The 14,891-nt window shown below is 36.7% G+C and overlaps 1 protein-coding gene and 1 pseudogene across 6 annotated transcripts in view; one reads left to right on the top strand and one right to left on the bottom strand.

The window, feature by feature from the left end:
* AGO3 (argonaute RISC catalytic component 3) overlaps window positions 1-14,891 on the top strand; it is a 131,146-nt gene that overhangs the window by 25,476 nt on the left and 90,779 nt on the right. For 2 of the 6 annotated variants that reach the window (XM_019957853.2, XM_070786850.1), the window contains exons 1-2: window positions 2,367-2,504; window positions 3,765-3,887. Coding sequence is in view for 5 of the 6 variants with exons in the window: in XM_070786850.1 (XP_070642951.1) it covers window positions 3,838-3,887 (50 nt within the window). In the remaining variant the exon portion in view is untranslated. Of the gene's footprint in view, window positions 1-2,332; window positions 2,505-3,764; window positions 3,888-13,601; window positions 13,667-14,891 lie in introns of those variants that run through there. The other 4 variants (XM_019957851.2, XM_070786848.1, XM_070786849.1 and 1 more) reach the window with 3 other exon arrangements.
* Window positions 4,780-5,317, bottom strand: LOC139179524 (large ribosomal subunit protein eL21-like; annotated as a pseudogene).

Here is a 14,891-nt window from a genome sequence, read left to right as displayed (position 1 = left end):
AGAAGGGAAAGGCTACCCACTCCAGTATTCTGGCCTGGAGAATTCCATGGACTGTATAGCCCATGGGGTCACAAAGGGTCGGACACGACTGAGTGACTTTCACTCCACTCCACTTCACTTCTTCATACATGGAATATTACTCAACTATTATGTGTATATAAATATATATAGATAAAGAAGATATGTTACATATATGTAACATAATATTATGTTATTATGCAGCCATTAAAAAGAGCAAAATAATGCCATTTGCAGCAATATGGATGGACCTAGAGATTATCATATTAAGCAAAGTAAGTCAGAAAAAGATAGGGACTTCCCTGGTGATCCAGCGGCTAAGACTCCATTCTCCCAATGCAGATCGCTTGGGTTTAATCCCTGGTTAGGGAACTGGATCCCACATGCTGCAACTGAGAGTTCACATACCTCAACTACAAGAATCCTGCATGCTACAGTGAAGACCTGGCACAGCCAAATAAATATTTTTTTTTTAAAGAGACAAATGCCATGTGATATCACTTATATGTGGAATCTAAAATACAACACAAATGAACATGTCTAGAAAACAGAAACAGACTCACAGACATAGAGAACAGACTTGTGGTTGCCAAGGAAGAAGCAGGTTGGCGGCGGGAAGGACTGGAGTTTGGTAGCAGATGGCAACTATTATATGTAGGATGGATAAACAACAAGGTCCTACTGTATAGCTCAAGGAACTATTTTCAGTGTCCTGTGATAAACCAAAATGGAAAAGAATATGAAAACGGATATATAACTGACTCACCTTGCTGTAAAGCAGAAATTAAACACAACATTGTAAATCAACTATACTTCAGTAATGTTTAAAAAATAAAAATAATTGTTATAAGATGTAGTAAGAGCTTGGTAAATTTTATCTGTTGTTTATGTTCTGATTTGATCCTGACAAGATTCATGAAAAAGGCAGATTAGGTATTATTTCCGTTTTATAGATCAGGAAATAGAATTTAAGGGCTATTGTTGCTGCTTAGTCGATTCAGTCGTGTCCGACTCTGTGCGACCCCAGAGACAGCAGCCCACCAGGTTCCCCCGTCCCTGGGATTCTCCAGGCAAGAACACTGGAGTGGGTTGCCATTTCCTTCTCCAATGCATGAAAGTGAAAAGTGAAAGTGAAGCCGCTCAGTTGTGTCCGACTCTTAGCGATCCCATGGACTACAGCCCACCAGGCTCCCTCCGTCCATGGGATTTTCCAGGCAAGAGTACTGGAGTGGGGTGCCATTTTCTTCTCCTTAAGGGCTATTACTGTGTAACAAAGAGCAAGTGGTTAGGGGCTTCCCTGGTGGCTCTAGTGGTAAAGAACCTGTCTGCCAGTTCAACAGAGGCCAGTTCAATCCCTGAGCCAAGAAGATCCTTTGGAGTAAGAAATGGTAACTCCAGTATTCTTGTCTGGTGAATCCCATGGACAGAGGAGCTTCGCAGGCTACAGTCCATGGGGCTGCAAAGAGTCGGACATGACTGAGCAATTAACACACACTTACTTTGTTTATTGTGAATAGTACTGCTATGAGCATAGGTATATAATTATCAATAGCCCACTTTCAGGGTTTTTTTGGGTTATACCCAGGGGTAGATAATAGATCTATTGTATCATATGATAATTCTGCTTTTAATGTTTTGAGGAACCACTCTACTGTTTTCCAAAGCAGCTGTACCATTTTATATTTTATCAACAGTTTTTCAAATTTTATCTGCTTTTGTGTACCAGTAAGCTGTATTTTTCTAAGACTTTGTCTAATTCATCAAACTTTCAAATTTATTAAGTGTTTGTAATGTCTTTGGTATTTGTGGTAATACATTTTTTCCATTTATATTGGTTACTTCAACCTTTTTTCTCATGTTATAAAAGTTTGTGTTGTCTGGAATTTATCACTTTATTTATCTTTTCAAGTAATTGATTTTGTGCTTTGTTGATCTTTTTTTTGTTTGTTTGTTTATTTTGTTCATTTGCTCTTACCCTTCTATAAGATTATTCTGCTGTTGGTCACACACTCTTTGGATACGAGTGGTTTGTGGATTTGTGGTTTGCTTATGCTCACCTGGGTTTGTGAGATTGTTTTTTCCACCCGTTCCAAAACAATTTTTCAGAGGTACCCCGTTTTTTTCTCTGTATGTTTTAATGAAGAAAGTAAATTGGAGTGAAAGAAAGGGGTCTTAGAATTGACATCATTTTTCAGCACTAGGCTTTAGTCATTATCAGCCGTACTTAAAATTCTAACCTACTCTGGTTGACAGGATTATCAAACGCAGCTTGTAACAGTGTTTCTGTCTCTCTTTTTTTCCCCTTCCCTGGCAGGACCCGTTGGGGCCCAGCCCCTACTCATGGTGCCCAGAAGACCTGGCTATGGCACCATGGGCAAACCCATTAAATTGCTGGCTAACTGTTTTCAAGTTGAAATTCCAAAGATTGATGTCTACCTCTATGAGGTAGATATTAAACCAGACAAGTGTCCTAGGAGAGTGAACAGGTAAGAATCAAGAAGTCACAGAGATCTTTTGCTGTTGGTTTTTGTCTTTGCTTTAGAAATTATGTTTATCTTGTATGTCTAAATAGCAGTGTTTAATGTCTAAATTTGACCAAGAACACATGGTAATTTTCTTTGAAATTGACTGTACTTCAGAGGTGTGATAATGGGGGAAATCTACAAATAGTCTTGAAATGTTTCTGTTATAGTAACCTTATATGTTTTCTCTGTGATAATAGAAAAGGTCCAACTCACTGTTACGTGCTCTTAAAATCAGACTGAACATTTTTTTCCTTTGCTATTAGGTAATATCTATCTGTGCTTTTCTTTTCTCTTCCCACCTACCTTGAACTTATTTACCCCTTCTGTAATATTCCCTTTGAGACAATGGTGATTGTCATGATTTTATGCCTTCCCATCCTCAACTCCTCTAACTGTTCCCTACTCTTATACAGGAATAAGTATATATGATATATAAAGATTTGCAGTCTGCTGTTAATAAGCTTCTCTCACTCCCTCCAAATACTATGGATGTGGATATGGTTTATGTAATATAGGAAATGTGAAAAGAATTTATGACATGATGTACACCACAAAGGAGGTTTTTTTAGTTGAAGTATACTTGCTTTACAATGTTGTGTTAGTTTCTGCTGTACAATAGCATGAATCATCTTTAAGTATACATAGACTCCCTCCCTCTTGAACCTCCCTCCCACTCCCTCCAGGTCATCACAGAGTGCTGAGCTGAGCTCCCTGTGCTGTTCAGCAGCTTCCCACTAGCTGTCTGAGTAGTGTACATATGTCAGTGCTACTCTCTAAATTTGTACCACCCTCTTCTTGCCCCCTCCTGTGAGATAAGATCCATAAGAAATATGAAATAAATTAGTACTAAGAATCTTTGTAATAACATGTAACAGAAAACCCCTATCATATGAGTGTTACAATTAACGTAATAACAGAGTTCTTTCTGAGGTCAGGAGGCAAGTTGTAGAGTATTACAAGTGGAGAAACCTAAGGTATCAACTAATCTGATACCTTTTTTTCCCCCATACCTTTTTTATAGCTGAAATCAAGAAAGGTTGAGAGGCTTATTCAACAACGCTTACTAGTAGCATATGTGAGACCAGAACTCCAGAATCCTGACTTGATAGTCGTTAAGAAATAATTTGTAAAGCAAGAAGGGAAGGAATTGAATTAATCTAAACAGTTGGTAGAATTGCAGATAGCTGTAGTAAAGAAAGCACTTTTTGTTTTGTTTTTAAGATAAGGCAGCAGTAACAAAGATACAAACTCCAGGAGATAGTGAAGGACAGGGAAGCCTGGCGTGCTGCAGTCCATGGGGTCGCAAAGAGTCGGACATGACTTAGCGACTGAACAACAACAAAGGTATGGCAGTTGAGGAGAACCAGGTGTACTGACCTAAGCCAGGCTCAAAGGGGAGGTTCTAGTCAGTTACTGCAGCGCTTGCCATCTGACTAGATGATTACCTAATCTTGCTGTAGCCTCTGCCTCTTTCCTGAGCTTTGGACTGACACCTTACTATCTATAAAGGACTTCAAACAACTTACTCTCTGAATCCTCCTCCCCACACTCTGCTCATGTTGCTATATTCTTTTTTTCTACCTAAATTTCCAAACTAGAACTTCCTTTTCCTCCTATTGGTGATCATGTCCTATTTTTCAGAAACTATTTTTCAGAAACTATTCCCTAATCTGGCCCCCTCTATCCGTATTACTGCCACCTTGGTTTCAGACCCTTATTTGTTGCCTAGACTATTGTAATGACCTTGTCTGCCCTAACGTCTCTTTCTCTCTCCATTCTCCTAACATATCTACACTTTTGGCATAGTTATCCTTTTAAGTAAGAAATCTGATTATTTCACTCGCCTACTTTTAAATGTGTTCAGCTGCCTATTGCCTACAGAATAGCATCCCAAGTTTAGTATAGTATGCCCTTCTTAGTTTGGCTCTAACCTTCATCTTTTTTCATATTCTGCGACTCCTACCTGGAATGCCCTCTCTGCCTTTATATAGCTGGCAAACTTCTATTATTTTTCAAGACGAACCTTTTGAACTCCATAGTCAGATGGTAGTTCACTTTTTAAAATAAATAATAACTGGCAGTTTATTAATCGATGGAGTATATTGCACAACAAATTCCCTCACATCTTTCAGGAAGAAAACCCGTTAGATTTGAAGAATAAAGACATCACCCACTGAATTTGGACATCATTAAAAGGTGCTTTAAATATTTCTTTGGGAAAAGGAACACAACACTTCTACTCAGGAGAAACATACAGTCCAGGTCTTTTATTTTCTTTGTAGCCATTGTGGCATGAATTCATGGAGAAGGGGCTCAGCAGTTCAGGCTCCTTCCCACTGGTTCTCACAGAGTGTGTATCTCTGGGTGGAGCAAGCTGGTGCTTCAGCTCAACCCAAATACTTTTCTTTTTGGCTCCCTTCTTTTTCTAATCATTTTCCTTTATACATTTCAGGAAGCTGTCTTGGCTCTTAGACTGCTTAATGTGCTCCATGTGCACATTAATTCTCTTGGCAAGAACCTTGCCCTTAACTTGTTTGTTTACACGGATGCCATCAGCATGCTAGGTAACACTGTAGACTCTTCCAGTTTTGCCACCGTAACATTTATGGGGCATTCCTTGTCAAGAATGGTGCCCTTCCCTTGTTATCTACAACATCACCTTTCTTGTTGATGTGCATGATATATGTGGCCACAGGAGCAACTCCATGTTTCCTAAAAGGCCTAGAAAACATACAGCGAGTACCCCTCCTCTCTCCCTTCGTGTTGGTCATTTTGGGAAAATGCTGGAGGGTGGCGGTTCCAGCCAAAAGGCCAGCTCATTCTACTATGACCTTGTAGTACTTGATTGGTATGCACTTTTGTTATATTTAGTACAATATTTGTTGCTACCTTCTTCTCTCAGCATAACCTCTTCATGAAAAGTTATATTCTTTATCATCATCTGATCTTAGCTCAGTGATTGGCACAGAGTAAATACTCAATAAAATGAACAAAATGCCTATAAAACTAAGAGGGGATGAGTGTATTGGTGAGAGACAGGAAAGAGAACTGGACATTACAAAGGGCTTCGTATGGATGTTCAGTACCCTATCCTCTCTCCTAGAATATGCAGGTTAGTCTTTATCATAGTATCCTTTTCTTTTGTCTGTCTTTGTGCTTACAGGGATTACCCATCTCATGCTGCACTCTTAAATTCCCTTTTTCTTGTTTCTCAAAACTAGGGTGTTAATGTGTAAATTTGAACAAAGAATAATCCTGGCCTTTCTGGTAGATGTTTACATTTTTTAAAGGCATTTATTAATCTAAAGAAATCTCTTAACCAATAGAATGTCTAAGGCAAATATTTCTTAGCTGAATTTCTTATTATCGCCTCTCCAGCTTGCCCTACCTGAAAGAATTGTCCTTAAATTTAGCAATATATAGTGGAGAATTCTTATATGTTATTTATTGAATAGGAAAATTATATAATTATAACGTTAGAAACAGAGATCAAATTGCCAACGTTTGCTGGATTATGGAGAAAGCTAGGGAATTCCAAAAAAATTTGCCTCTGTTTCGTTGACTATGCCAAAGGCTTTGACTGTGTGGATCATAATAAACTGTGAAAAGCTCTTAAAGAGGTGGAAATACCAGACTATCTTACCTGTCTCCTGAGAAATCTATTTGTGGGTCAAGAAGCAACAGTTAGAACCCTGTATGGACAGGGTTGTCTGCTGTCACCCTGTTTGTTTAACCTGTACACCAAGCACATCATGAAAAATGCCCGGCTGGATGAACTCATCCAAGCTGGAATCAAGATAGCGGGAGAAACATCGACAGCCTTAGATATTTGGATGGTACCACTCTAATGGCAGTAAGCTATGAGGAACTAAAGAGCGTCTTGATGAGGGTAAAGGAAGAAAGTGAAACAGCCGGCTTAAAACTAAATATTAAAAAAACTAAGATCATAGCATCCGGCCCCATCACTTCATGGCAAATGGAAGGGGAAAAGGTGGAAGCAGTGACAGATTTCCTCGTCCTGGGCTCTGAAATCACTGCGGATGGTGACTGCAGCCATGAAATCAGAAAATGATTGTTTCTTGGCAGATAAGCTATGACAAACCTAGACAGTGTGTTGAAGAGCAGAGACATTACTCTGCCGACAGAGGTCCATATAGTCTAGGCTATAGTCTTCCCAGTGGTCACATACGGTTGTGAGAGTTGGACCGTAAAGAAGGCAGAGCACCTTCATTCAAACTGTGGTACTGGAGAAGACTCCTGAGAGTCCCTTGGACAGCAAGGAGATCAAACCAGTCAATTGTAAGGGACATCACCCCTGAATACTCCTCGGAAGGACTGATGCTGTAGCTGAAACTCTAGTATTTTGATCATTTGATGCAAACAGCTGACTCATTGGAAAAGTCCCTGATGCTGGGAAAGATTAAGGGCAGAAGGACAAGAGGGCATCATAGGATGAGATGGCTGGATGGCATCACCAATGCAATGGACATGAATTTGGGCAAACTTCAGGAGATGGTGAGGGACAGAGAGGCTTGGCATGCTGCAGTCCATGGGGTAGCAAAGAGTCGGACATGACTATGTGACTGAACAACAACAACAGTGTTAGAACAGCAAAATCACTTGAAGACAAAATGGGTTGGAATTGAGGGAATGATAGGAGTTGGAGGCTTGGGACTTAGAGGTATGTCAGTTAAGGGTTTTTTTTTTTAATATTTTAGATGAGTCTCTCATAAGAGACTGAGGCAGTCGCAGTAATGTTGGGTATAAAAGACCAAAATTATTTATATTAGATTTGTTCCTTTTCTTACCTTTTTTTGGTAAAGGAATAATCACATGTTATGTGTGTGTATATGAAGTTGTGTACCACAGAGTTTCAACATGTTGGTTAAATTTGAGAGGAACATATATATAATAAATTAGTGTGGTACATTCTGGTTTTAACTTACGGCCCTGTTGACATCCCTAATTGCATTTCATCTTTATGTTGCTTTGTCTTCTTATGTTATTTGTCAGTAGAAGTAAAGGATCTGTAATTAAGATGTTTCCAAATGGAAATTTTTTTATCATGTACCTTTTATTTGAGTTTTGACAGGAGCTAGAGGATCTCTTTGGGACTCTAAAATTGGCATTAACCAACTTTGTACTTTGCTAATAATATTGACTTAATTTTATGTCAACATCCACGAAACTTATTCCTTTTGTTTTCTTCAGAAGACTAGTTCTTGTCTTCACTTTTTGCAGTATTACATACAAGTAGTCATTTAAAATTGTTGATGGGCTTCCTAAATTGATTTAGTTCTTACACGTCAAAAACTAGAATTCCAAAAGTTGGAAACTCAATAGAACCTTACAATTCCTTTTCAATATTAACTAAATAGTTATGAGCCAAAATGTAGCAGTATTTAAATCAACACATATGAGGTTTCTCTTGTCCATATGCCACATGCTCAAATATTTGGAACTATGACATTAATCATACTAGTAGAATGATGTATTGCAGCCAAGCAAGTTTCCACTTTAGTCAGAAGAGTTTTCTTGGACAAAATATGCAGGAAATGCTTGTGAATCATCTTGTGAGTCAATTTTTCTACCTTAGATTTTCTTTCTGTTGCTTTTTTTGTTCTTTCCTCACTTCTTTTCTGGAGTATGTATCTATGTGTTTCTTTTTTTCCCTATTTAATGATTTCATTTTAAAATCATCATTAGTTAAAAGAGTAAAGCAGGTTTCAGATGTTTCTAGGTGCTTTTTTACAAGTGAATGGTATTAATAACTAAAAGTTAATTTTTAGAAGTATTATGACCTAGAGTGTAAAATCTGTAACTTGAGATTTTTATGCTCGTTTGTCCAACTACTAAATGTTTATCAGGGTAAATCCTCAGTAGGCTGTCAATGTACTTATTCAAAGTTGTTAAATAGTGAAATAGATGTGAAAATTGTTTATGCAGCATGATTATAAATGCAAGATCTACTTGTATAAAGATCGAAGGAATCTTGAAATGGTAATAGAGTGATCAAATTTTTTATTTAATTTTCTTTCATAAATTAAACATTATCTGACAGTCATTATATTAGGATGATTGTGCTTACTCAGTCAGTCGTGTCAGTTGTGACTCTTTGCCACCCTTTGGACTGTAGCCTGTCAGGCTCATCTGTCTGTGGGATTTTTCAGGCAAGAATAGTGGAATGGGTTGCCATTTCCTTCTCCACAGGATCTTCCTGACCCAGGAATTGAACCTGTGTCTCCTATGTCTCCTGCATTGCAGGCGGATTCTTTACCCATTACTATTTTATTACGATTAATGACATAGTGCTGAATATTTGTGCATATTGCATACAGAGGTAATATAATTCTGATGATTGAATTTTAGAAGGAAAAAATATATCTATATTGAAAAGATTTTGGCTTTTATGTAGAAATCATCACAAGTCAGAGTGTTTGAAGAAACTCTCTTTTGTTATTTGGAATATTATTGACAGTGTTATACTAGGGTAGTGTTCCAAGAAAGGGACATTCTTTTTTTAAATAGCAACTTTATTGATATACAATTCACATAGTACACAGTTCACTCATTTAAAATGTACAATTCAGTGTTATTTAGTGTGTTTACAGTGATAGTGGGCAACCATCACCCCAGTCATACTTTAGAACATTTTGTCCTCTGCCAAAGAAATCTCATTAGCAGCCACTCCCCATTTCCTCCCTCTCTGCATCCCTCTCTCCTTGCATCCCTGCCCAACACTAGCCTACTTTCTGGCTCTGTAGATTTGCCTTTTCTGGACATTTCAATATAAATGGAATCATACAGAATGTGGCCTTTTGTGTGACCGACCTCTTTCATTTCACATGTTTTCACATAATGTTGTAACAGAAAGAAGTAAAACTGTGAGTCGCTCAGTTGTGTCCGACGCTATGCAACCCCACAGACTGTAGTCCACTAGTCTCCTCTGTCCATGGGATTCTCCAGGCAAGAATACTGGAGTCGGGTAGCCACTTCCTTCTCTGGGGATCTTCCTAACCCAGGGACTGAATCTGTGTCTACCTGCATTGCAGGCAGATTCTTTACAGTCTGAGTCACCAGGGAAGTCCCTTAATGTTGTAGTATCTATTAGTATTTCATTACTTTTTATTACTTAATAAGATTCCATTGTATGGATATTTTGTGTTTCTGTTCACTTGTTGATGGATGTGGGAGTTGTTTGCACTTTTTGGCTCTTAAGATTCATGTTGCTATTCACATTCATGTTTTCATTTCTCTTGAGTGTATACCCAAGAGTGGAATCAAATAGCAACTTGATGTTTAATCTTTTGAGGAACTGCCAGAATCTTCCAAAATGGATGCATCATTTTACATTCCTGATAGCAGTATGTGGTGATTCCAGTGTCTCTACATCCTCATTAACATTTGTTATCTGTCTTTTTCACTAGCTATCTTAGTAAGTGTTGAGTAGTATCACATTGTTACTTTGGTTTGCATTTCCCTGATGGCTAATGATGTTGAGCATCTTTTTGTGTACTTATTGGCTATTTGCATATTTTCAGAGAAATGTCTGTCCAAGTCTTTTGCCCATTTGAAAATTAAATCGTTTGCCTTTTTTGTTACTAAGCTGTAGGAGTTCTTTATACCTTATCAGATAAGATGATTTGCAAAAGTTTTCTCCTTTTCTGCACCGTGCCTTTTTTACTTCCTTTTAAAATTTTTTCTTTTTTCTTGCAATTGAGATATAGTTGATTTACAATACTATATTAGTTTCAAATGTACAACATAATGATTTGACATTTAATAGATTATACTCCATATAAAGTTATTATATAAAATATTGGCTATATTCCTTTTGCATTTTCACTTTCTTTGAAACACATTTTTTATTTTGATGAAGTCTAGTTATTTTTTCTTTTGTCAACTGTTCTTTTGATGTGTTTTGAGGGGTATACTTCTGATTAAAATGATTTAGAAGACAAACCCCAAAAAACACTGCCAGTGAAAATGAAATGGTTTAGTTTTGCATGTTCAGCTGTCTTGGGGAAACTTTACCATACAAAATATATAATTTTTAAAAAGCAAGTTTTATTTGCCTTGTTAGTCGTTAGTCACTTGTAAGATAAGAAAGCTAATAGATGGTGAATATTTCAAATCTCAAAATTCTTTTAAAGTAGCATCTAAATAAATTACTCACTAATCTTTTGGCTGATATTCCTACAATATATTTGAAATTGAAAGGTATTTTTCAAAGATACTGTTGTAAATAAAGATATGTCTAAACATAGGGACTGTAGGTAGGGTTTATTTTTAACATCTATCCATTTGTGTAGATTCAAATTACAATAACAGCTGTATAGTATTCCATTGTAGGATGTGCCTTGATTGTTTACTTCTAGGCTGCTCCTTTTTTTTTTTTTAGACTGAGTTAATTTAAAGCAGTTATCTGAATGTGCTATATTATTGTACCAATTAAGAATGCTATTGGTACTAGATTTCAAAATTTATGGATCTGACTAGAACTATAATTCTAAATCTACGGTAACTTTTAAAGCCTTAAAGATCGTTTTTTAAATCTTGCCTATGTTTTCTTAACTGTTTAATTTATTGTGCGTCTGTTTTGTGTCAGGCACTGTGCTAAGCTCTGGGGATAACAAGATAAATAAAACATGATTCCTGCCAAGGATTTTATAGTCTGTGTAGAGTGACAAGTTCTGTGAGATGTGTGGAGTACTGATTCCCAATTTTGGTTATGGAGATAGATAGAGTAGATGACATGCTATCTGAGCTGAACAGTTACCTAGTGGAGCAGGGGAAAGAATATTCCATATAGGGAACATGAGTAAAGGTATGACATGTTTACATAACAGAAATTAGCCAGTATAAATAGAGTAGATAGAGTCTGAAAAGTTGACCAGGGAATAGGTTATGAAGGATCTTAAGTCCATGCTAAGGCTTGTGAATTCAGAAAGAGTAGAGAGCCATATTCCCATGGACAGAGGAGCCTGATGGGCAACAGTCCATGGGGTCGCAAAGAGTCGGCCACGACTGAGTGACTTCACACCCTCATTCAGCAATAAATAAATATATATATATTTATATACAGAAATTAATTTTTTAATTATTAAAAAATTATACTACTATTCTAACTTTGTGTAACTATCAAAAAATTAAAGGTGGGAAACAATATTTGAAATAAACTAAGACTATAGTAATTTGAAATGTTCTGATTTCTGTACCAGAAACCTGATAGAATATGTGCTGCACACTTGAACAGAAAAAAGTTACAGCTTGCTGAAAATGAATGAATGAGTGAGAGTTTCACTGTTAACTCACATTACAGAAATCCCATTATTCCCTTAGGATTTCTTGTGTACCTACATGTGTTGTTACACCTGACCATCTCATGTGGACTAAGTGAGGGCACCAGTGTCAATCTCTATTCATGAATATTAGTCCATCTTGATTAGTAATTGTTAGATGAAAATTAAATATAAATACTTCTAACGATTTTTTCTCATACTCTACATACCCCCTAGCACCTCTAGTACTTGCTTTTTTAAATTTGAAGTACAGTTGATTTATAACATAAGTTTCAGGTGTATAGCTTAGTGAGTCAGTATTTTTTGCAATTATACTTCATTATAGTTTATTAAAAGATAATGCTTATAATTCCCTATGCTGTCCTTTTTGCTGATCTGTTTAATATTTTATGCTGCTGCTGCAGCTGTTTAATCCCTAATTTGTGTCCAACTTTTTGCGACCCCATGGGCTATAGCCAACTAGGTTCCTCTGTCCATGGGATTTCCCAGGTGAGAATACTCTGGTGGCTTGCCATTTCCTTCTCCAGGGGATCTTCCCAACCCAGGGATCGAACTCACATCTCCTGCACTGCAGGCATTCTTTACCACTGAGCCACCAGGGAAGAGGTGATAGTTAAAATCTAGGGAGAGTGCATAGAATCAAGATAAGAAGACTGAGAATAGATTCCTGGGATAAGACTCAGGTTTGTCAATGAAGACACTTAGGAGATTGGAAAGGTAGGAAAACCAGGACAAAGTAGAAAGTAAGTCAAGTATCATGATTTTCAAGGATAGATCACAGTTGCAGATGCTCAAAGAAGCCAGAAATATAGAGACTGAAAAGAGACTGTGTCTGAAGAAGTCAATGGTGGTCTGGAGGAGAGTGTTCTAGAGGAGAATGGTTAGCGTAAGCCACCTTGAGTTTAAAATCTATTACTCAATCTAGTCTGTCAGTCGTTTGTGAATACTAGAAGTGTTTATAGATTAACTACTGTGGTTATATAAGGTTATGAAAGAATTCATACCCATGTGAACTGGCAGTGAAGATAGTTTATGGTGAAATGCTCTGATGTACTATGAATTTTGTAAAGTATTAAAAATTTGATCTAAAGTATAACTCTACTCTGCATCTTTAAACTTTATTTTGACACAAAAGTATTTATTGGCTACCCTCTCTGCTACTTAGCACAGAGGTATGAAGTTAAATTAGAAGTTGGAAGGATACTAGGAGAGCTTGTCAGCTGTTTGCATTGTGTTTTATAAACCACTGGGTGATTTTAGCATCTTGTTATATCTTAGCAGTATTGTTATACCTTCTCCAGTATTCTTGCCTGTAGACTCCTCATGGACAGAGAGCCTGGGGCTACAGTCCATGGGGTCACAAAATCGGACACGACTGAGTCACTCAGCACAGCACATACTTCAGCCATCTTCCTTTATTCTGTCTGTGCTATAGTCACAGATTAATTTATTAGCTGGGAATACTAAATTAAGGTGAAAAGTCACTTCAGAGGAATGTATTATTTCATGCCTTCTCCTAAAGACTAATGTAATATTTCCCATTCTACCTTTAGGGAGTAGAAAATTAAGAGGTACTTAAAAATGAGATGAATGAAGATGGGTGTCTGTGAGTTTATAGTAACAATTAACAGGAAAGGAAAATAATTTCCTCTCCTCCTTTTTATGTTAAAATTTCCCTCTCCTACCATTTTTCTGTTGTATGAGTCAGGTGATAAAGTGGAACTTACTGAAACCAATATTAAATTTTACTTTACAGTCTGTGCACCAGAGCATGATGGAATCAAAAGACTTGGTACCAGAATGTAGGAAGTGGTGGTTGAGGTAAGAGTGGGAAGGTAGGCTGTAGCCCTCTGTAAGACCTAATGTACTCAGGTAGGTTCCATTTTTGTAGTGATTGCCAGATATTCTTCAGAATTTAAAAATTGTATCCTGAGGTTCCTCAGAAATGCATCATATTATTCTTTGCAAGAATTCTTCCTTCTTCAGACTAAGATTATTACTAAAAGGAAGCCACTGAAAAGTGGTTAGAAGTTCTTATTCCCAATTATTTAGATTTTCTTTCCTGCATGCTGTTTTAGAAGTTAAAATAGTTTATGTATTTTGGTTATTGTAGCTTTACTTTTTATTGTAAGCTAAGAAGCTGGCTTAACAATACACACTTAAAATATTGTTCTGAAATTTCTACATTTGAACAAGAGACCCCCCCCCAATTGTTATAATAAAAGGCTAATGCTCCCCAACTATACTGTGGAGAAAATTCCATTCACAGTTTCTGTTAATTACCAGCATTCATTCTTTGTATTATTTACAGTATTTGATGCTGGTACATTATAATGTATCTGTTAGTTGTTTGGAAGAGTTCAGTATATCAGTATAGTTCTTGAAGCATGTTTTTGAGATAATTATGCTTTAATTTTTATATAAAAATAGTACCATTCGTATTTACTTTTTTCACCCAAGGTACTTTCACTGATATCCCACATTATCCTTGTAACAGTCCAAGACTATTAACCTCAGTTTTATTGATAAAGGAACTAAATTTAGAGAGGCCAAGTGAATTTCCTAACAATTTAGTGGCAGAATGAGACTAAAACCTCTTGTCTGCTTATTTTTTCTCCAGTAGTTATGTTACCACATATTATAAAGATTTTTCAAATTGGCCATTTCTCAGTTCAGACTTTATTCATAATTCAGTGAGTACTTTTGCTGCTCTAGCTGACTAGATGACTAGATAAATTAGTATTTTGGAGAGCTTTTCCTCTAGTTTTACATCCCTTCCTGATGGACATTCTGATAAACTACCCTTTGCCACTGTATCATTTGAGATAAAAAGCAATAAGTTGCAGTCCCTGGATTTGTCAGTTTGTTAACTTGAATAATAAAATTCCTTTAAAAGTCAAATATATCATTTAATTATATTGTATTAGTGAGAGGTTAAAGTTAAAATTGTTCAATGTGTCTATAATTCTAATACCATTCTGTAAAGACTCCGAAGTCTTGAGTTCAAATCAATTTTTGGTGTAATTACTCATAAAGGAGTCTCTGT

This window comes from Bos indicus, chromosome 3 (genome assembly GCF_029378745.1).
Source record: "Bos indicus isolate NIAB-ARS_2022 breed Sahiwal x Tharparkar chromosome 3, NIAB-ARS_B.indTharparkar_mat_pri_1.0, whole genome shotgun sequence".
Lineage (NCBI taxonomy): Eukaryota > Metazoa > Chordata > Mammalia > Artiodactyla > Bovidae > Bos > Bos indicus.
The sequence above is the reverse complement of the archived record's forward strand: the minus strand, read 5'-3'. Positions and strand labels throughout refer to the sequence as shown.